We start from the raw sequence: 23577 nt of genomic DNA, 5'->3' as shown, positions 1-23577 counted from the left end.
ATCTGTTGGAACTGGCACAGACTGTGTGTGTGTGTTTGTGTGTGTCGAGGCTGTTACCAGCATTTTGTTTTTGTGAACATTTAATGTTGTACTGACCCATCCGCTTGGAGAATTAAGGAGATTATAAGCCCATGTTAAAAATTTCTTCTCTATAAATGTTATGAGCATTTATTACACGTTTAGTACCTCTTGGGAATGCGTTCTAGTAAAGAAGAGACCATGGCAGGCTAAATTAATATTTTAGAATAGAACTGAACATGGTTGAGGGACACATCTGCTTTAAATAAATTCCATATGCTTCTATAAACACTGCTTAAGATATTCAGCGTGGAGAACAATTTCTTCCCAGGCACTTAATGTGTGTAATACAGTAATATTAGAACCTCATTAAGACTTATATTGCCTGATGCAGGTATTTAGCAACTGAATGTCTCTTTTGTAATGCTTTGGAATTTCAAATATTGGTAGAAGAATAAAAAAATAGCAAGTGAAAAGGAAAACTGGCTAAAGTTGACATGCAAGCTCATAGGCATTCCTCAGGAGGCATCTGTGAAGCCAGCAGAAAGAGTTTCAGCTCAATTCACTAATATCTCCTGTGGGAGGCCTTTCAGCTAAAACATCAAATTTTGGATCCTTTTTTTTCAGTATGCTGTCAAAGTGCACTGCCATGAATCTTAATACAGAAAAACATATTCCCATAAACAATTCCCCACCAAAAAAGAAGAAATCAGAAAAAATAAATGTGTTGCTGCTATTTTAAAAGCCTAATGTGGATTATTTTTTTATCTTACAAATTTTTAAATGCATTCTTTACACTAACTATGTATTATATTAATATGCATCTGATTAATTCTCATAAAGCAGTATCTCATGATCAAAAGAGGCATTGAAAAGGAACTGTATCTGTATATACAGGGATGACCAAAACAATAGCTTTTCTATCAAAATTGATCAATTTTTAATCTTCACTGTAATTGACACATCTACTTATTTTTAATTCAGGGGAAAAGGCTGCCCCTATACCTCGCTGCTGGTGCAGAGGAAGGAGACGTTTCAGATGACGACAGCGCAGATGAAATAGAAGATGACTTCAAATTAAAGCACAGCAGTGTAAGTTCCCAACAGCGTTTTTAAAAAAGGTACAGAATTCACTGAAATCTTTAGGTGCTTGGATTGTGCAGTTTGTGTCCATACACTCTATCCAGACACTTGCAAACACCGCTTACAGAATTATTCTTACATAAAATTGAAAGGTTACATTTTATCATGAAATACTCTGATTGATGACACCATACTTGCATCATTGTCATCTCTTATGGAGCAGCCAATGAAAAAACAGAGGTGCTCCCTATGGATGAAATGTGTCACAGGGTCAAATAATCACTATGATCACTGGGTTCAAAATTTTCCATTAGAATAACTTTCCTAGATTTTTACATCACAAAGGCGGCTGGGTAACAAATTCATTTTGTTAGAGATTTTGGCAGCATGCAAATTCACATAAAAGCAATATTTGTGACAGACAAAATGATACAAACAAGTACTTAAGGAGGCTGTGTGGTCCGGTGGTTAAAGAAAAGGGCTTGTAACCAGGAGGTACCCGGTTCAGATCCCGGCTCACTCACTGATTCACAGTGTGACCTTGAGCAACTCACTTAACCTCCTTGTGCTAGAGAAACAAATAATTAAATAGAAATACAAAAAGTGTAAGATACAAAGAATTGCAAATGCTTACATTTTTTTAAATGCCAAAAGTAAAACTTCTAACAGAAATGTGGATTTGAAACCTTATTTATCAAAAACAAAAATTAAATAATTATGCAAGGCAATTCCTTTTGCCCAGTTGGAGAGATTCAGTTGGTAATATTAAGATGAAAACTCACAACTGGGAACTGACCTGCTTATCCACTTTGGAATTGGTTTGACAGATACTATTCTACATTATTTATTCTAGTCCATTGGATACCTGGAATTCGTATTAGATTTAGGGCTGGTATGGAATTGGTGAGAGGCTTGAAAAATAGATCAACCAGTTTATCCTTGTACTGATCTGTCTGTCAAAATGCCTCAAAATAATTTCCTAACCAAATCTGATAAAACAGAAGCCTAGTTTGTTCAGGCCTTACAGAAAACAATGACAAAAAAAATGTAAAAGATACTGTTTTAAACTCCCTATCAATTATTTTTAAGTTATTATTGATGCTAGTAAATTAACTTCAAATCCCTTTTGTAATAAAATCCCATCTTTAGTGTGTCAGTGGTCCCATATTCTTTCCCAATTCAATAATTGAGGAATTCTATGAATTGAAGGTTAAGCCATGTTGATAGCAGTATAATACTTTACTATGGAAGCACCCTGTTTTCAATTTTATTTGACAAGTTATTTAATGAAAACCAGTGGATCGCTGTGTAACACAGGGCTGAAACTGCACAATACATATCCAAGTGATGCAAGACACTTCTCTTTCACCAGAGCAACGAAGCAGCCAAACACCAGGTGGAATCCTCCATCAGGAAGAAGCTAGACTCCTTGCTGAAAGAATCAAAAATTGGGGATAAGGAGGATTCAGAGAGCTTTACCATTAGGGCTCTTTTAAAAGCCACACACGGAGGCTTGCACATGAATCTCAAACAGGTATTTAACTGTGTGTGTGTGTGTGTGTGTGTGTGTGTGTGCTCATTTATAGTGGTTGCTGCGAGGGGGGGGGGGGGAGAGGACTGGTGGGGGTTGGACGAGAAGGCACACATGTATTTCTTCCCCCAGCAATGATTTCAGAGGAGCCTTTGCAGGCATGCAGCAGTGTAATAGGCTTAATTGTAGAATTATAATGCTGTCAAAAATACATCTTCCTGCTCGCTGACATCACACTAATTCGCTTAAGAGACAATGGATTATATTGAATTAAAGGAAGGGTGCAGTGCCAGAAACTGCATTGTTATTCAAATTGCTGCATTTTTTAAGATAAAGATTACATGCTGTCTTTCTGATTTGCAAGGCAGCATAACATTTTTATTTTTTTTTTAATTGATGAAAGCCTGTTGCCAATTGGTGCTCATGCTGTAGTACAGTGATCGTCCTAGCAGAAAATTTAGTTTTTTTTTAGTTTTTGCTATGAAAGTTGTGAACTCTGTCACACTGTACTTTGGTGTTTCTCTTAGAACACGCTTGCAAATTGTCACTGTATTTGGTAAAGGCTGAAGTTCTTTTCACAGTCTGTCTGCTATAATTGCTTCCCCTAGTTTAATATGGATTTCGATTGTTTGACAGAAGCAATATATAGAACAGGGTTTTGACTTTTAAACTGAACAGAGTTTAGTGTAAAGCGTTTGAGTGATGGATTGTATCAACAGCTTCATCAATGCTATTATCCCCAGGGTGGAATTTGAATTGGTTTTTAATTTTAAAATGGCATTTTAACAACCTTTTGAAAATGTGCCTGCAGAGATGACTCTCAAGGGTAATGGAGGTGCACCTATTAGTTAATCGCTTTCATGAATGTTACATCACTTTGGAATCCATGTTCTTTTTGATTGAAACAATTGATAGATAATCAGATGTTTGTCATTATCAAGACCTGTGTATCTGTGAGTGCAGTATACGTGTACATTAAAGAAATAGTCCAATGAATAACTTAACGCATTGCACAGTATTATGAAGCATTATCAGTAACCAAAAAAATGGGCTAAATAAAAAAGATGTATCCTTTTATAGCACACACGGTGGCGATATTTGGAAAACCTGGTTATATTTCTGGAAGGAGAAACTGCCATAACTGTGTGACTTGCATTAATGTCGCTTCTTTTTGTTTGGCCTCTCAGTCACGCGCGGCAAGGCCAAACAGGGAGAAGGCCGTCATTAGAGCCTGGAGGAAGGGCTACCCTCAGCCATGGATTCCCTAAGGTTTCCTCCTACCCGCGTGTGGGGGGGAGGGGGTGGGTTTCTTACCTGAGTGCCAAGTGATTCGTGTTTCTACACGGCGCGTGGCAGGCTGGAGAGGCCGGGTTCTCCCCCAGTGCATTTTGATGCACGGGGAGCAGGCCTGTGTTTCAGCTGCTTACTTTTCATTCATCCTTTTCCTATTTTTGGGGGTAGGTGGCATTGCGCCACTTCAGTTGTTGCGTTAACCATTCATCATTTAATTTTTTCCAATCATGGTTTGGCGGCCTTGTCTTTTGGGGGGAGGTGGCCCTGTGAGCCACTTCCTATCCGCGGTACTAGACTACATGATGTCATTGTGTTGTCGCTAGCCGACCAACACTGTGGATAGCTGTCCGCACCCACGGACAAGGTCTCCGGCCAAATTAATTTCATCATTAATTCGTCTGTTCAATTGCAATTTTATATCATCCACATTGCGGATTCTCTGTACTAAAAAATAGTCATAAAAAATAAGTATTCCCCTCTTGTGAATACTCATCTTCCCTTGAAGCCTCTTAAAGATTCATATCTGGTCAACTTGTCAAGTGGGATGCCATTGTGTTCACTTGAGGGAGCTCCCTTGTCCAGGTAAAGATAGCTGCTGTTCTTCTCCATCTCATAAACATACTCCCTTGCTTCGCTAGATATGAAAGAAAGCCTTGGAAAGCATATGCACCCCCCCCCCCCCCCCCCCGTGTTGTCTTACTAGTTTAAAAGAGGCTCTGAACTGGGTGGTTGGAGAATGTATTTAAAAGATAATCTGAGGCTAAAATGGAAAAGCTAAAATGACAGAGCTTGTGTGATAAAACCGCTCTTTGCTCGCTGATTCTGTTTTTTTTTTTTTATCTTGCTTGTTGCCAGAATTCAAACATCAAAGAAGGTGGAAAGAAATCCCAAAGCCGCTCCTTTATCAGCAATTTTTCAAAACATAAGGTGAGATCTTCCTCCGCTATATAAACAGAACTGTATCTGGAGAGTCTTAGCATGTACTCTAACGAGTCTGTTCCTGATGTGTCGGGAGTTCCTGCTGTTCCTGGAGTATCGGGCGTTCCTGCTGCTATGTTTTTATTCTCTTTAACAGAAAAACAGAAAATCGAGATCCAAGTCTCAGAGCACGGAGGGAGATGAAGAAGGACAGCATGACACATCGGGGAAAGACAGGGGGCTGCTTCCCAGGTTAGGCAGCTTGTCACTCGTTCCTGCCACTGCAGATTCCTGCATTCCCATCTTAATATCCATAGCATGGTCTGTGCAGCTGTTAAACAGGAGCTCTTTGACTGTGCAGAGGCAGTCTGGAACGCAATCGAGAGTCATGATGATGCACATCACTGTCCGTACCCAAAGATATTTAGCTGTGGCTGATTAGAGCTTTGGTTTCCAGTTTGGGAAATGATAGCGACAGATCTGCTTCCAAGAGCACAGCCCAGGGGGTTAGACGCTGCTTCTGAACTGTGTGATTCACCTGAGAGAGACAGGAATCAAAGGGTATGTTTAAAACCGATAGACGCAAATAAGGTCAGGCGCACAGACTTGTAACGTTTTTAATCTGAGGCACGTGCAGACAACCTGAAGCATTGACTTCAGTGTTAGAGATCAGCAATATAGCAGAAAGAGAATGGAGACTGGACATTGATGGCAAAGCTGAGGCAAAGTCCAAAAACACATCAAATAGATTCAGTTTAATTACACTGAGGGCATTCTCTCTGTTGTTCAGTAATACTGTATGTGTATGTTTGGGACTGCGGTTCTTCTCTGCATCCATTACTGTTCCTTTGTATTTCAATAATATGATTCTCTGTAAAGGTCTGGTCGGCGCAGGAAAACAATCAAGCTGAGCCGGGAGCTCTCTGAGTTGGTGGTTTTTACAAACTCTGTGGCCTCCCAGGACGTTCTCGAGGAAGGTAAGAAAAATATCCTGTCATATTAAACCTCCATTAATGTTTTGTACCATGCGGCACGTGACCAGGTAAATAGAGTAATGTATACAATATATTCATACCTTTTAACAAGAAAGTTTAGCTAGTGTCTTTATCAGTGTACTAATTAGAACTGTATGTGGTGGTAGTGATATATCAGTTAGGAAGGACTGTCCCTTTCCTGTCATTATCATTATGGTAAGCCTGTTGATTGTGGATGATTATGACGGTTTAGGTGTGAAAAGTGGGGGAGGGGTGGAGGTGGAAAGGGGGTCAGTTCCAAAGGTTTGAAAAGACAGGACAGATTTTCTGGTAAAAGGGTGTGACTTTGTTGAGTCTGCAATGATAATCAGCTACAATTTGTGCAATCAATTCTGGTAGGGCAGAGAACAGATACAGTACATGCTTTTAAAATGACTGATCATGTTTTAATCTGCTTCAAGATCTACAGAGCTAATGCAATTGAAACCAAATCACAGGATTGAATTACTCCCTGAATAATCCATTTGACTGCTACACTACAAACTGTGTGCATATCTTTCAGTGCCTGGGTTTGGGCAATGGATACAATTTTTCTGCGGTGCTTACTAACCCGATCTGACGCATGCATTTATTTCCATGGGTTTATCAAGTTTGTGATAAGCTATAGGGTTATTATTACATAGTAATTACCAAGGAATTATTTAGTATGTTATTTAGCATCAGTTGACGTTCCCATGTCATTAAGGGGTAAGACAGATAAGTTACATTACTATTACATCATACCACAGTGAGACTTATATAATAATTTTAAGGAGATAGTTATGTGTGCACGATACAATCATTATATAATTAATAAAACATGAATTCCAGTAATTCAATTGAAGTTTCCAATAATTACACTGTAGTTTTCAAGCAGTTCTTTTTGCTGAGTATGTGCCATGTAAGTACAAAGTTTAAAATAGATAAAGCTTCCAACGTAGGAGGCTGTGTGGTCCAGTGGTTAAAGAAAAGGGCTTGTAACCAGGAGGTCCCCGGTTCAAATCCCACCTCAGCCACTGACTCATTGTGTGACCATGAGCAAGTCACTTAACCTCCTTGTGCTCCGTCTTTTGGGTGAGACGTAGTTATAAGTGACTCTGCAGCTGATGCATACTTAAGCTAGCACGTTGTAGCTAGCACATCGGGGCAGCAGTGTGGAGTAGTGGTTAGGGCTCTGGACTCCAGACCCAGAGGGTCATGGGTTCAATCCCCAGTGGGGGACACTGCTGTTGTACCCTTGAGCAAGGTACTTTACCTAAAATTGCTCCAGTAAAAACCCAACTGTATAAATGGGTAATTGTATGTAAAAAAAAAAAAAAATAATATGTAAAAAAATAATGTGATATCTTGTAACAATTGTAAGTAACCCTGCTAAAAAAAATAATAAAAAAATAATATGTAAAAAAATAATGTGATATCTTGTAACAATTGTAAGTCACCCTGCTAAAAATAATAATAAAAAAAAAATGCATAGTTCACACATCCTAGTCTCTGTAAGTCGCCTTGGATAAAGGTGTCTGCTAAATAAAACATACAATAATACAACATATACAAATATATCTTGACATTTAGCATGATGGGATTATAAAAGAATGAGAATATGATGGTAAGACATTAATGTCAATTTTGACCAAAACAGTGGCCGCTGGAAGACTTCACAGTTCTTCAGAAGATGGTTATCAGCTACACCACGGGGGTCAAGTCATATTAACAAGTTGCAGGGAATCAGCTTTTACAGATTTTTTTTATCACTTTAAATTATGTACTGCTGTTTACCAGCCAAGCTTTGTGTGAGACACCCGGGCTGTCGGAATGTAAATGTATATAAATTTGACATTTTTATGTACAAATCTCTTCTTCCTTCATGCAGGCAGTGCTGGGAATGTGCTGTCATTTAGCGAGACAAGAGCCCACCAGCTGGTGAATCAAAAGCCTGAACAGTTTATCTTGTTCAACCAGAAACAGCTGTCCAGAATCTATCCATCTGCATACAGGGTAGACTCCAGCAATTTCAACCCACAGGCTTACTGGAACATTGGATGCCAGCTAGGTAAGCCTAGGAAAAGGCTGTTTAGCAGACATCTTTATCAGAACATCAGGTTCTGCCCACACACATTCTGAGCATGTTGTCTTGATGGTAATCGGACAATCTGCAGCAATGGTAGCTCTTGGATACGATAGCTGAAAGGCACTCCTGGTTATACAGTGCCCTCCTGCAAACGCTGTGTTTGGAATGTTGTTTGGCTGCATTCCCAGTGATTTAATGATCCATTGTGGGGGGGAAAAAATCTACCCAATCAATCATAATTTTATGTTGAAAAAGATATTTCAGGGTTACGTGCAGAGCTGGAGACGCCAATGGGGTGCTGTATCAACTGGTTCTTTCCAGCACTTAACAATAGTTATTTATGTCTTTGTATCTGAAAAGGGCATTTTAAAGCATGAGCTGCACTTTGTGGTTGACTAAAAGTTGGGAACCGATTTCATTTATGGGTGCTTTTGTCTACAATTTCAAGTCATTCAGACGAGAACAAAAAAATCAATACAAATTCTCAGTTCTTTATAAACTACTTATTGCTCTCAGATTTCTTCGTTTGGCTTGCCTCAGTGAGAAACATTCAAACTGTTTTAAAAGCCCATTCTTCAAATGCTTTGATGGTTTATTGTAGCCCCTGCAAAATACATTTATTCTGCATGTCCCCTGTGTGCAAGTGAGGCCAAGTAAATGACATGGTCTGCTTGTTGTATTCAATTAACTGTAAAACCAACAACAGCATAATGAGTCTGTGTATTTATTTTAATTCCCAGTGGCTTTAAATTACCAGACTGAAGGGCGTATGATGCAGCTTAACCGGGCCAAATTCCTGGTGAACGGGAGCACTGGCTATGTCCTCAAACCTCAGCCAATGTGCAAAGGTATGTACTGCCGTAGATCATTTCAGTGAATGCAGTATAGTGGGTATCTTGTATTAACCTTCTGTAGCACAGGGCACAAGCTTTTATTCCAATGTGGATTTTTTTTTTTAGCTGCGATTAGGATGATGGTATGCTTTGTGCATGGGCAGGCTGTTGATTGCCTGGACAGATGCAAACCAAACTACAATAGCTGGATAGTGATCTATAAATCAGATTAAAAGTTATTTCGTAATAAAACCCAGTTTCATATTGATGTCACTGTAACTAATGGCGCATCTGTCCCATGCAAAGGAATGTTTCAGAAACAACCACTGAATACCAAAGCCTACAACACTACATTATAAGTCCTGTATGAAGTTTCTGGATTCACAGTTTGTTGTACTGACAAGGTACCAAAACACTGCTTGGTGGGACTTCATTTATGTATGAATCTTGTCCTGTTTAAGCCACTTATAAGAGTTGCAATGACACAGACTTGCACGTCAGTGTATGATGCAATCCATATAAAGACATAACGATGACAAGAAAACTTGCATTAACTGTAGCAACTTGTAAAGTGTGACACTGGAACCATTTCACATTGTCCAGACTTTTTCTTAACTTCTGTGCTTGCTGTTTTTTTTCCAGGTGCATTCAATCCATTCTCTGAAGATCCTCTCCCTGCTTATCCCAAGAAACAACTTGTTCTAAAAATCATCAGTGGACAGCAGTTACCTAAACCCCCCGACTCCATGCTAGGGGATAGAGGAGAGGTAAGCGTACTATTTGCAAGCCATGTGTATGTGACTGAAGGATCAGCACATTTCCTCTTCCAGCATAAGATATCTCTGCTGCTGTCATTCTAAAGCTGGTGTCAGATTTGCGATAAGACAACAGCTGGCTTTATACTCCCAGGCATTGTCTCTATAGCGTTCTGCAATAATGGTTCTCAAAGCAGATGGTAAATATTAAGAAAACAGGCTTCAGGAGGACTAGGTGGTGTAGTGGTTTAGTGCGCTAGCCTTTCATATTTGGTTAGTCCACATCAAGCAATCAAGTTTCAAACAATTAGCTCAAAACTGAATGACAGCTATAGAGTTCAGACTGAGGTGCATTGACAAGCATGCACAGTGTCTGTCTGCACACAGAACAATCACACACATATTTTAGACTATGGAACATTTTCGTAAACTTTGGGTATTCATTTTATTGAAATTAATTTCAGTACCCCAGTTAGACATTATTTGTGTATTTCACCATTTGAAATCTCTTTTTGTTTTGTTTTGTTTTGTGTCTCTGCAGATAATTGATCCCTTTGTTGAAATAGAGATCATTGGTTTGCCAGTGGACTGTTGCAAAGACCAGACCAGAGTTGTTGATGATAATGGTAACGCACCTGACAAACATGTAAAAATAAAAATAAGTACAAATAAAAATATGTTGGAGCACCACTTCACTTCTTTTTATATGCCAGTCTTGTATACTAGGAAAAGGAGCCCTTTAATTCAGATGAAATTCTGTTTAATTTGAAGTGCAGCTGCGTAGACCAGATGGCAAATCCTTAATGTAATAATACCAGTACAGAAATCTCATTTCTTTTCTTTCAGGATTCAACCCTGTTTGGGAGGAGACAATAACTTTCACCCTTCACATGCCTGAGCTGGCTTTAGTTCGTTTTCTGGTCTGGGACCACGATCCAATTGGGCGAGATTTTGTTGGGCAAAGAACTGTAGCCTTCAATAGCCTCATGCCTGGTCAGTGAATATGGTCTTTTGTTTTCACAAAAAAAAAAAAAAAAAAAAAGTTGTTTTGCATTTGGCGTGATGTGGTTTGTAAATTGGCACGGGCAGTGTAATCTGTGGGAAATGATTTTTAAAACATAGAAAGGTTCCTGTCCTGACCTCTAATTCTGTCCATTACTAGTAAGAGGACTAGATACGAAAGAGATTGATTGGTAGAATTCATTCTTGTATTACAGCGCATACTTTCTCCCACATACCCATGATCCAGTTCAATCATTTTAGAACCACCTTGTAAATCAAGACACTGCACAAAGGCTTATAAAAATACATTCCATAGATACCACATGAATGATAGATTCCGTAGATACAACATGAATAAGTGGTTCATTTTGTCATGAGGATGCCACTGTCCGAGGTGAATTGAAGTAGTGATAGGCTAGCAAAAAACACCAGTCAGATGAACTAAAGAAGTCTCCACCTTTAGTGTTTTACATAGCTATTCCTTCCTGATGCCGATAACCTTTTACTTTCCATACTGCAGGTTATCGGCATGTCTATTTAGAGGGGATGACAGAAGCATCCATCTTCGTTCACGTTTTAATCAATGACATTTATGGAAAGGTAGGTAAATGCCCCAATTCAACTGGCTGTGAACGAGTTATTTAATCAAAATATAGTGAATATATTCCCTCTTGTTAAAAAAGTACTGTTAACTGAACCCTCTGCTACAGTGGATTGAAACATTACTTTGATGTGATTCATTAAGAATGGATCAATGAATTGTTATGGGCAACAAAATTCAGCAGGCAGAACAGCAAGCTGTTTGAACTTGCATACATTCAGCAGTGCCTATATTAATTCAAAGTACAACTACATTTAAGTCTGTCGGCACCACCTTTTTTCAAATCACAGATCAACATGACCTATATCAATAACTGAATTATGTATTTATATGTATTTTGTCACTTTAATGTTTATGTTGTTTAGCATATGACAAATAAACGTTTAACATTTTGCTTTACAGTGGAGCCCACTAGTCCTCAATCCAAGTTATACTATATTGCACTTTCTTGGAGCTTCAAAGGTATTCTGTGTACGGCATGCATACACTGGGTGGACGTTGTGTATTCAACTTTAGTTTTTTCTTGCATGAATCACTGCCATGTTTTTTTTGGGTTCTAGATCAGGTTGGGTTCTAGCATATGCTAGCTGATCTTGTTAAAAAGATATAACAAAAAAAAACTTGTTCATACATTAGCGAGAATAGAAACGGGTGACCCCTTGTGAATATGAGGGCGTAGGTGGTGACGAGGAGGTGGTTGATTTGGATCTGAAGGATAATGCTTCTCAATAGCAGCCAATCAAGAAGAAAGAAAGGTTTGCTGCAGCTGTCAACTTTGATACATTATAGTATTACCAGGAGGTATGCAACATTTCTTTTTTTTTTTTAATTTAGTAGTCGCCAATTATTTTATTATTTTCTCCCAATTTAGAATGCCCAATTATTTTTAGGCTTAGCTCACCATGCAGCAACCTCAGAGCTACAGTGTCGGAAGACAACGCAGCTCTGGGCAGCTTACCGGCAAGCCCACAGGCGCCCGGCCAGACCACAGGGGTTGCTGGTGCGCGGTGAGCCGAGGACACCCTGGCCGACCTAAGCCCCCCGCCCCAGACACCCCTCGGCCAATTGTGCATCGCCCCCTGGGACAAATCAACATTAAAATGACTCGTTTGACATATGGTACGCCACTCTTGGCACTAAACAAATATTTTCATTGTGCAAGACTTTTATGCATGATATATTTTTCCTGTCATTTGTGCATCTGTTTTCTTTTTAAGCAGCATATACTTTGTGAAAGTGTATTGAAGTAAATGCAGTAAACATTTTAACATCGATGACCGCTCGGGATCATTTTAACATTCACCATCTCCTGTTTCCTGTTTTGCAGGGCCGGCAGCTTAGGGGATTTAAGAGTTTCTTTACCAAGAACCCCAAGAACTGTTCTGTTGACACCAATTCTGGTTTTTACATTCGCAAGCGCTCGGTCAGTGATCATACACTGCGCCGCACAGCCAGCGCTCCTGCAAAGGGCCGCAAAAAGAACAAAATGGGTTTCACTGAAGTCAGCAACGAAATGAAGGAGAATGAACCTGACACTCTGAACCTGGAGCTGCCAGGGAAACGCAAAACCAACAACGTGCAGACACGCCCTGTATCCATGCCAGTCGATAAACTTCTCAATGGAGGACTTGAGTTGCCATCTTGTAAACCTGTGAACGATCCTGAGGAGACAGGCACTGAACTGAGTAGGTCTACCCAAATATTATGTTTTTTTTTTGTTTGTTTTTTTGGTGAAAAAATGTGTATGCTTTTTCCCAATCTGTAGTCCATGTTTTGTCCAAATTAGTTTTTTGACTGGTATAGTCAAATGATTTACTTTAGCTTTCAGTTATATCTTCCAAACAAAGATTGTCGTTAAACATTATATGCCTGTTGTCTGTTGCACAGCAAAAGAGAATAGCTTATGCTTTTTAATAGAATGGAACTGAAAAAAAAAAATTTAAGTGTATAAGATGACAGTGACCAACAGTGTAAAAATTCACATTCAGTTTTACCCTTCTGATTATTTTAACACAACGTTTTTGTTCTGTCTTTTATTGTTGTGCTTCTTCATAGTAGAAAACTGACTAGGAAACTCCGGCAGGTAATCTAAAGCTTACTAAGGCTGTCTCATTCCAAACATCCTCTGCCAATATTACATCATACCACCTGATGTAATAAAATGTAACAATATTTTTTTTTAATGAATTACCAGCAGTTTCTTCACATTGCATCATATCCCACAGAATTGCTGTTCTTAAGTACTTGTACCTGCACAACCTCCATAGTTGAACCCTGTCTCAGTTGTAATGGGTGGCCGCATTGCATTTGTCTTTGTGTTTGGATGGCTTGCTGGTGGGACTGCTTGTTGGTTTTGATGTGTCGGTTCAAGGTGATTGACCCTGTGTTTTTTATTTATTTTCATAGGAAGATCTACTGACACACCAGGCCATGTAGAAAGGATCAGGTCTGCATCCATTGATGTTTTGATTGAAACCCAACCTTCAATACAATCTGATGATGAGACGCCCACAAATACAGTTTACAAATACTCTCCCAAAAAATTACCCACAAGCAAAGCCCTTGAAACTGATAAAACCTCTTACCTTGAAATTGGAGGAAACGACGCAGAGGAATGTTTAGGAGCCCCACTTCAAAATGAGATCACAAACACATCTGCTGAAGAAAGTGTCACAGATGACACGGTATGGCACAAATCTGACATCAGTGCTTCAAAACAAAAACACCCAGGGACCAACAAAGACATACAAGAAACTTGCAGCCCCAAACATTCATCTAAACCTGACGCCGTCCTGCCTAATGCATGTAACAACATTGTCACTTCCATTTCGACTGTTGATGTGTCTTCAACAATCTGCCTTGATAAGACTGGAAGCTTGTCTTCTAATGGGACAATGCAGGACAGTACAATTTCCAGACTTATCGATGCTGTTTCTTTGGGTAATGAAAGTGGGATGGGTTCTATCTCTGCATTAATCAGTCAGTTTGACACTACAGACACCAGGACCAGCCTTACTACCATTTCAAACATTCACGGAACCAATAACCACACTTTTAGCTTAATATCAGGCTTTTCAAATACGTTCACCTTGGAGCCTAACTCTCCACAGAAACCAATTTTACCAAATAAAAAACCTAAGGATTCTTTGTTGAACTCAACAACAGGCACTGCAGTGTTTTCTAGCCCTGAGACAACAGAACACTCCATGTACACAATACTCAATGAAGAGGTCCTGTCTCCTTCCTCTGTGTATAACCTCACAGAGAGGACAATACGAAGAGCAAACCTGGATTCTGAAGAAAGTACACCTGCTGGCACTTCTTGCTCTTCCCCTGTGAAAACATTACACCCCAAACAAGAAAATATTGAAGCAAGCTGGGTTCCCTTGGAGACTCGCAGGTCATATGATTGTGCTGCTTCTGTCCATCTCCAGGTATCTGCAGACTCTGCTGGAAGCAGCCTAATGGAGGTAGAGACTGATGTTGATGATGCATTACAGGACTTTACCTTAACATCATCTAGTAAATTAAATGACCAATGGCCTAGACAAACAACATCTCAATATGAAGGATCACCTCATGGCAGGCCTAAAAGCAATGGTTCATATCATGATAGCTACCAGCTGTCAGAAGACATCAGGACTCGAAACAGTAACACGTATCACTGTAGCTATCGAATTTCAGACGATATCAGAACCCAAAAGAATAATACTTATCACAGCGGCTGTCATTTTACTGAAAATATGAGAACTCAAAACAGTGATAGATGTTCTGGTGGTTATCCGTTGTCAGAAGATATCAGCACTCAAAACAATAATAGGTGCTATGATACCGACCAGTTGTCGGAAGCTATCCAAACTTCCAGAAAAATGACCCCTCCTCATGAGAATGGCTACTGTACATTTAACCATAACGGTGAAGAGTTAAGTAACGTTTTTCATGACCCTGTTACTCCAAAGGCATATCATGAAGGGTTTCCTGTTTCCAAGAGGCCTGTTGACCGACTGCACACCCCCATGGAGCAATCATCAGAAGGCCTGCACATAGCTAGGCATCCAAGCCCCTGCAAATCCAAGAGCCTCGGGGATCTGACGTCGGAGGACATATCGTGTAACTTCGAGAGCAAGTACAAGTACATCAGCAGAAGTTTTGTGACCCCTGCCATGAAGGAAAGAGCGAGGATGGCTTCTCTTACCAACAGGCCGCAGTCTGCCGATCCTTTAACAGAACAGCTGCGTAAACTCGTATCCTTCGAACAGGAGGAGAGGAGCCCACCCGCGCCCATCACTCAGGTGAAGGATGATGAAGACGACTCTCCAAAGATGCTGTCTAGAAAGCTGTCGTCCCGTAGCCAGAGCAGAGTCCGTCACATCGCCAGCCGAGCCAGGGAAAGGCTGGAAGCCAGCAAGCAAAAACTTCCCAACAGCTGCAGCACAGCCGGCATAGTTCTGCGAAACAAGCCCCCGGCTCAGCACCCTTCTGTTAACAGACATTCCACAGGTTCCTACATTGCTGGATACCTAAACCATATTAATGGTGCGGAGCTGGCAGACCGGGGCTTGCCTGAAGGAGCCTGCACATCATTACGTTACAGCTATCATGACCGTTTTTATGCTGAAGACTCAGATCCTGGCCCCACCTCTGAGCCAGAGATATACTTCTTACTGCGACTGTAAATGTATTTGGGAAAACAACCAACCAAACCAAAAAAAAAAAAAAAAAATTGCTTTTACCTGAACATTTTTTTTTTTGTATTATGTCAGTCCACTCTTTTTAAGATGTGTTATATTGTAATCAAAATCTTAGTCTTCCTTTTGATTAGGATGTTGAGTGGTAGGCTGTACTGTACAAAAGTGGATTCTCTTAAGCCTTTAATGTATACAAAAAAAAAATACTGTGACAACAAACTTAAGAAACTGCTGCATGCGACTGATCTAATTACTGCAAAGCTTGTATGTGTAATGCATGACCTATGCACATTTTAAATTAAAAATACATTTCCCTTCTGTACATGTGCACAGATCAGCACAGCACTGCTTGAAGCAATTAACTGAAAACCAATTCAATATGACTGTCTTTAAAGAAACAGTATCTTTTGTTTTATATTTTTATTTTGTCTGTGTGTTTGTGTTGATATAGAGAGGGGGGAGCACCTAGTGGACTGTTGTGGAATAACGCATTATTCTTCCTTGTGAGGGTAGCTGTCAAATCAACAATCAAGGCCATAATGTTTGGAGCGACAGATGTCTGTTTTATTTTATTTTAAAGGGTACAACAGAAATGATAAACACTGCAGTTTTGTTCTGTTGTTTTCTACCCCCCATAAGACTGAACAGAATTTAAAGCGGTCACACAAAAAAAGCTTAGTACAGACATATTTTTCAACCAATGCAATAAAGTCCTAAAACATTAGGAGTACAGTACAAACAAACAAACATATTACCTGTCTCTTTTCTTGTGTCACTGTTTTATTAAAATATGAACACTTCTGACTCTTAATCCCCCAAATGTGATATTTAGATGTATACACACAAAGATATAAAGAGTGAAGTATATAAAATGCAATATTTTGGGGTTGTGGGGGGGAGTGGCCCATTGAGATATGAATTTGTGGCCAATATTTGAACGCATAACCAGACAAATTTGCCTCGTTTCAAGATGCTTTAGCTAACACCAGGAAAAGCTTTTTTTTCCTAATTTAAAAATTAAAAAACACGGATGATGTAGGGAGCTGGATGCAGGGGGGTGAATGCTGGGGTGGTGGGGGTGGACAGTTCATGTTAAAATAACACCTAGAAAAGAAAAACAGTTTTCAATAGGCATTGCCATATTTAAGAAAGCTGAACAGGCTCATAAACTGAAAGGGGTCAGTGCCACTTTTTATTATTTATTACTTCATCTTCCTGCAATACAGTATGTCCCAACAGCAGTTAGTTCAGCTTAACTTAACATTAATAGGGCTTACTCACCCCCACAAATCATTCATGCCTTATTGTGCATTTACACTGGGATTCATCAGAAAACAAAAGTTAATTGTTCGTGAAATTCGAGGTAATGTCTCAAAGATTACACACCTGAGCACTTGTTTACACAGAGCAGGAATAATGACTTTACAATAGGGCAGCTGGTGGTTAGTGACTTTAACTTAACCCAGCGCCTAAAAATCACACAGGAATAGTGTTTTTTTAACTAGCCCAAAATTAACTCCTAAACCTGAGTAGATCCCCGTAAATGTTGAATTGAAATATAGCATTCATAATAGGCAAAAAATAAATATATAAAAAAATTATATATATATATATATATGGATGAAGGCTATATTTGCATCCTGAGTCATTCAAAAAAAAGGCATAATACCACAGTAGTAACATCAAAAAGTGATAATTCCTCTAGAGGAAAATTTACTTGAACGTTGACCCATTCGACTCCTCGAGACCATCACTTTAAATTCAAACACAAAATGTCTCGTTTTCAATCACTCGACAACACCCACAGTACAGAAATGTTTGTTAATGATCAACAAAATGAGAATACATTAAAAAAAATGCTGTAAAGCTGGTACATTCATATCTCAGAGGAACGGGAAATTAAAACAAGGTAAAGGCAATCATCCAAATAAAGCTGAAGCACTAACAGATAACGACATAGAATGTCTGTACAGCACTGAAACGCTACGTTTAAAAAAAAAACCCAACTACTGCTGAACCTCGTCTTCTTTAATGTTAGCATCACAAGGGTATCCATCTATTATAAAAAATAATAGATGGGCCTCTTCAGTGAGTTACAGGAAAACAATTCCATCTTGGGAATTGTTAACATTTTCTATGATTTATTTTTTAAAGGAAAAAGCCTGGATGTAATAGTGCTGTTTTTGAACCTAGATGCATTTATTACTCCCACTGTTCAGTACTGGCCAGATTGGCATTGGAAATGGATCCTTGGGGGGGAATGAGCACAAGCCTGAACCAGTTGGGTTCTTCTGCCAGTCGTAGAAACAGTTTAAAACTTTCTAACGTTCATAATTTGATAACGTCAGAGGGGATTAGATGGATCATTAAGAATGTTCTGCCTTTTGATTGCAGAAATCAGTTCACGTATATAAGATGAATAACCAGCAAGACCTAACATTGCAGGTCTAAGCCGAAGAAAAGTACAAGGCAATGGCATTGGCTGCTACTGTGCTGATCCTTATGTTGAAGGAGTTTGCAGTTGCTCAAGCTGTGGAGCCCACTTGTATAAAGTGGAAAACTTTGAATTTACCAAACGTCTTCCAGGACGGGGATGTTGTTCTCGGAGGACTCTTTGGCTTGTATTTTAATATAATTGTAAAGAAAGAGTCCTTTAGAACAAAACCGGAATTGCCAGTGTGTGAGAGGTACGTGTTTATTTCATCTCTCTTTTAAAAAGTTTAGTAATACCTATGCTAGGAACTGAAGCTGGTTCCATTCTATTAAAGTTGACAAGCATAGTAACTTTGTTCACAGCTGACATTTTAGGTCTTACATAGGTTTTACAGCTGCATACCTAATTGGGATGAAGTTGTTTTATGGTTAAATGTATATTCTCATTGGTTTACTCCAGGAAACTGCAGAGGGAGTTTTTTTTTCCCATATCTGCATAACAAAATGCCTCCTAACTGCTATTTCCATAGCAGATCTATGTCTACATACTGTATACAAAAAGTGGACATTGTAGGAGACTGCTTTTATGTTTTTTAAAATGAGCTACCGTCAGATGAACTCTGATTGATTGTTAGCTTGTACTTCAAAGTTTTAATTTCAGATCTTTCCTCTGGGCCCAGACGATGATATTTGCAATAGAAGAAATAAACCGAGATTCTACTCTTCTTCCGAATGTCAAACTTGGCTATAAGATTCACGACTGTTGTGTCAGAGATCCTGTAGCTCTAAAAGGAGCCATTTCACTCATCAGTCCACGGGATGAAGATGCTGCTAGTACTCAGTGCAATGGATTGGGGGGAGTGCCTGTGATAATTGGGGGTCCGTCTTCAACACAATCCATTATAATATCTAGAATACTTGGGCCGTTTGGAGTTCCCTTGGTAAGATCTGCTTTGTACATTGTAAAAGGTTAGAACATTGTAATGCTTCAAGTATAAACATAAGAAGGGCATTGGAGCAACTGCTGAACTGTAAGTTATTTAAGTGGAAATATGAAAGTAGCAGCAAAACTGTGTAGAGTTGTAAAGTGATTACCTTCAGTGAAATCGCTTTTGCCTGGCTACTAATATTAGGTTTCAAATGTGCGTGTGTGAATTTTCCTATTACCTCTGCTTGCTTTTTTGTTTTGTGCAGGTCAGCTATTATGCTACATGTGATTGTCTTAGCAACAAAAAAGAGTTTCCTAACTTCTTTAGGACAATACCCAGCGATTTCTATCAGGCCAGAGGCATGGCTCAAATTGCAAAACGTTTTGGCTGGACTTGGATTGGCACCGTTGCCTCCGACAATGATTATGGACGATTAGCAACTCAGAGATTTATTGAAGAGGTTAAAGCTGCAGGGGCCTGTATTGCGTTTTCAGAAAAGATCTCCACAGTCTACCCCAAAGAGGATTCTGTTCACATTGCTGATGTTATCAAAAGGTCGTCTGCACAAGTAATAGTTGTAATTGCAGGGGATAACACTGTGTTCCATTTGTTTAAGGAGCTCCTGCTTCACAATATTACCAATAGGCAGTTCATTGCAAGTGAAGCCTGGAGCACCACACAACTTTTGTCAGATTTCTTGTCAATTACCAACGGGGTGCTTGGGATAGCCATCTGGCAGAAATATGCAGAAATACCTGGACTAGCGCAGTTCCTTGTCGATGTCCATCCCTCCAAGTTCCCTGGTAATGTGTTTGTTCGTGAACTGTGGGAAAATTCCTTTAACTGCAAATTACCTACATCAAATCTCACAGAGCAGGCTTCCAGCAAGGCTCCTTTGTGCAATGGATCAGAGAATCTAGGTGAAGTAAAGAATGGCTACACTGACATGTCTCATCTAGGAATTGCTCATAATGTGTACAAAGCAGTGTATGCCACTGCCCATGCACTGCATAATTTACAATTGTGTCAAAATGGAAGTGGGCCATTTCAGAACACTTCGTGTGGCAATATTAGTAATTTGCAACCGGGACAGGTAAAATAAATTATATTTCCTAAAATGCATACTTTGGAGTCAAGATTTGGTAGTGATAAAATAATATTTGTTTCTTTTGGCTGCAACAAAATGTATAGTCCACACCATAGTTTCTTTGTGGTGGCTTCAAGTGAATAACACCACAGTACCGGACGAACAGAGAACCTGCTCATATTATGCACCCATTCATTTAGACTTACAACAAAATGCAGATACTTATTGGTATTTGTCAAATATTTTGTTTCTGGTTAAAATAAATCAGTGGTTTACAATAAAATAATGACCATTTTAATATTAACTTTTTATCACAGCTCCTGCATTACTTGAAAACAGTTCGATTCACAACAAAATTGGGCGTGGAAGTTTACTTTGATGAAAATGGAGGTACTCCAGCAACCTATGATATAGTAAATTGGCAGACTAGCAAAACAGGTGCTTTGGAGATTGTAACCGTTGGGCAGATTGATGGATCTAAAATTGACATTGATGATAAAGCCATTGTTTGGGCTGGAGGGATGAACAAGGTACCCTTCTTAAGCATTTTGAAAAGTCTTGTCTACTCATACATCAGAGAAAGAATTGTATACCAGTTCTGGAAAATGCATGTAGTTGTGTTTTTGTTAATTACACAATGTTTTACATTCTGTGGCCCTATTGGTTGCAGAACATTGATGTTTCAAAATTAAGAATCGTTAGGAACATTGATTGTGATCTAAACCAAACTAAAAGTGCCTTGTTTTAGTCTTTTATTTATTTATTTATTTTTATATTTTATCAAAAATCAGTAAGAACCATTGTAATAAAAATAAATATTTTACACACCATTGTAGAAATATTATAATGAAGTTTTGTTCTACACCTGTATCTGGTTGCATTTTATTATTATTATAGTTTACAGAAGCTTGGATTATATGTCAATTAAGACTGCCAGGGTTTGGATTAACCAGTCTACTGCATTCCTAGTGTAGTTTAAAAGTATGCACTGTGACTCTCAATAAATATAATCATAATAATAATAAAAAATGTTACTTGCTTAAATGTAGCTATGAATAAGCTTTTCATGTTACATGTTAACAAAATAAAAACTCCAATTTGAAGTTGAGGTGGACAAAATGCTACTTACAAAATACAGCTCATAAAAAATGGAAGGCTCTGTCATTTATGTTTTGAAAATAATAATAATAAAATAATGCAAAAATACAGCTACTTGATATGATGTGGTGAGGCAAATGTACCTATTTACCTACATTTGACTGCTGTATTGTGTTTGGCATCAGCGTTTGCTAATTCTTTCCATGTCCAGGTACCTGTGTCGATATGTGCTGAAAACTGCCCCCCAGGCACCAGAAAAGCTGCCAGGAAATGGGAACCAATCTGCTGCTATGACTGTATCCTCTGTTCAGAGGGATCAGTCAGTAACACAACAGGTAAGGGCAACTGCAAAGCTTTGCATGTTGGAATGATCTGAAATGTTGTGCTGTACATGGGTTTATAATGGCAAGGGAACAGAGTGATCTGAAATGTTGTGCTGTACATGAGCTAGTCATTGCTGCTGTGCAAAATGGTTTCAGGAACCAGATGCAAAAAAAAAATGTGGAGGAAATAAAAATCTAAAACATCTTAAGACTTTGTATTGAAGTGTGTGCAAATTGATACTTGCTCTGTGCAGCCTAATATACTGTATAATATTTGTGTAATTATCTTCTAGATTCCCTGCAGTGTATGAAGTGTCCTTTGGAATACTGGCCCAATGGATACAGGAACGAGTGCATTCCTGGAGAAATTCAGTTCCTTTCTTTTGAAGACACGATAGGGATTACTCTCACAACAGTCTCTTTATCTGGAACGTGTGTGACTGTGGCTGTGGCAGCTGTCTTTCTGTATTATAAAAACACTCCCATTGTCAGGGCGAACAACTCGGAGTTGAGTTTCATATTGCTGTTCTCAATAACACTGTGCTTCCTGTGTTCACTTTGCTTCATTGGGCAGCCCTCAGACTGGTCTTGCATGGTCCGGTACACTGCTTTTGCAATTAGTTTTGTTCTTTGCATCTCTTGTATTCTTGTCAAAACCATTGTCGTGATGATGGCTTTTAGAGCTATGCTCCCAGGTAAAGATGTTATGAAGTGGTTTGGCCCTGCTCAGCAGAGAAGCAGTGTCTTTGCCAATACATTTATACAGATTATCATATGCATCATCTGGCTTTGTACCAGCCCACCATTGCCATACAGGAACACCAGCCACCAAAGTTCAAAGATCATCCTGGAATGTGTTGTGGGGTCTGTAACTGCGTTTAGTTGTGTTTTGGGGTACATATGTTTGTTGGCGTGCACCTGTTTTATGCTTGCATTCTTAGCTCGGAACCTGCCAGACAATTTTAATGAAGCAAAATACATAACATTTAGCATGCTCATATTCTGTGCCGTGTGGATCGCATTCATCCCAGCTTATATTAGCTCTCCAAGCAAATACACAGCAGCAGTTGAAATATTTGCAATTTTGTCTTCAAGCTTTGGTCTCCTTTGGTGCATATTTGCCCCTAAGTGTTACATTATTTTGCTTAAACCAGAAAAGAATACTAAGAAACACCTTATGAGACAAAAATGATAACAATAAATAAATGTATATGTTATACTATTAGCATAGATACATTATTCACTTTTACTTATTATAATCATTTAGACATTTTAATTGTAAAGGTTATTGGTATTTTCTGGTAGTTTCTTTGCTATCAGAAATACAGTGGTTGTAAGCAGGTCTGAAGCTCTGAAGAACTCACTAAAACCCTTTTAGTAACTGCTGTACTTCAGGTGCAAACGATGAGAAAACAAGCATCATAACAAACACGGCATAGATCCCAATGGAACTCTGATTTTCCATCCTTACTTGTGCTTAAATAAATAAAACAAATAATACAGCATAGTCCTGCCTCCTTCTTCAAAAAATAAAACAATAAAAACGTCAACCTAGTTGTATTGTATATTTCATTAAGTCCATTTTTATAATTGTTCATTGTGTGGCATTTATTAAGATTGTGGTGTCACCTGCACACAGTTACATTAAAACATGGGTTGTATTAAATTTAAACACATATTAACAACAAATGTAATCACAATTTTGTGCCTCGTTACATGCTTTCAATATCTGCATTATAGCAGCAAATTAATCAAATCGTTCAATACTATTTAAAATGTATTATACAAGGTTAATAATCCTTTCCATTTACAGGACTTCATTGGAAACATTAAAAACAGCACAAATCTGTGAGGATAAAGACATTGTGATATCCCTATTGTCTTTGTAGCTGGAGGGGGGCGCA

The 23577-nt window shown here is 38.9% G+C and overlaps 2 protein-coding genes across 3 annotated transcripts in view; both read left to right on the top strand.

Annotated features, from left to right (window-relative positions):
* The window catches only part of LOC117423448 (1-phosphatidylinositol 4,5-bisphosphate phosphodiesterase eta-1-like), a 34467-nt gene extending 17917 nt beyond the window's left edge, over positions 1–16550 (top strand). Inside the window, exons 10-23 of one of the 2 annotated variants that reach the window (XM_034039259.3) lie at positions 1003–1110; positions 2474–2635; positions 4781–4852; positions 5001–5095; positions 5723–5820; positions 7727–7906; positions 8665–8772; positions 9400–9524; positions 10054–10138; positions 10359–10505; positions 11035–11114; positions 11518–11577; positions 12443–12800; positions 13522–16550. In XM_034039259.3, the coding sequence (XP_033895150.3) occupies positions 1003–1110; positions 2474–2635; positions 4781–4852; positions 5001–5095; positions 5723–5820; positions 7727–7906; positions 8665–8772; positions 9400–9524; positions 10054–10138; positions 10359–10505; positions 11035–11114; positions 11518–11577; positions 12443–12800; positions 13522–15791 (3948 nt within the window). In that variant the 3' untranslated portion in view covers positions 15792–16550. The remainder of the gene's footprint in view (positions 1–1002; positions 1111–2473; positions 2636–4780; positions 4853–5000; positions 5096–5722; positions 5821–7726; positions 7907–8664; positions 8773–9399; positions 9525–10053; positions 10139–10358; positions 10506–11034; positions 11115–11517; positions 11578–12442; positions 12801–13521) is intronic. The other variant, XM_058990325.1, reaches the window with a different exon arrangement.
* Positions 16551–18275: 1725 nt separating this feature from the next.
* LOC117423452 (extracellular calcium-sensing receptor-like) lies at positions 18276–23139 on the top strand. Its single transcript, XM_058990496.1, has 6 exons — positions 18276–18490; positions 18898–19177; positions 19431–20258; positions 20570–20782; positions 21562–21685; positions 21967–23139. Exons 1-6 carry the CDS (start codon positions 18276–18278, stop codon positions 22863–22865), a joined length of 2559 nt encoding a protein of 852 aa, XP_058846479.1. The 3' UTR covers positions 22866–23139.
* Positions 23140–23577: the final 438 nt, after the last annotated feature.

Source organism: Acipenser ruthenus, chromosome 17 (assembly GCF_902713425.1).
Source record: "Acipenser ruthenus chromosome 17, fAciRut3.2 maternal haplotype, whole genome shotgun sequence".
Lineage (NCBI taxonomy): Eukaryota > Metazoa > Chordata > Actinopteri > Acipenseriformes > Acipenseridae > Acipenser > Acipenser ruthenus.
This window is presented reverse-complemented; position numbering and strand designations above follow the sequence as displayed.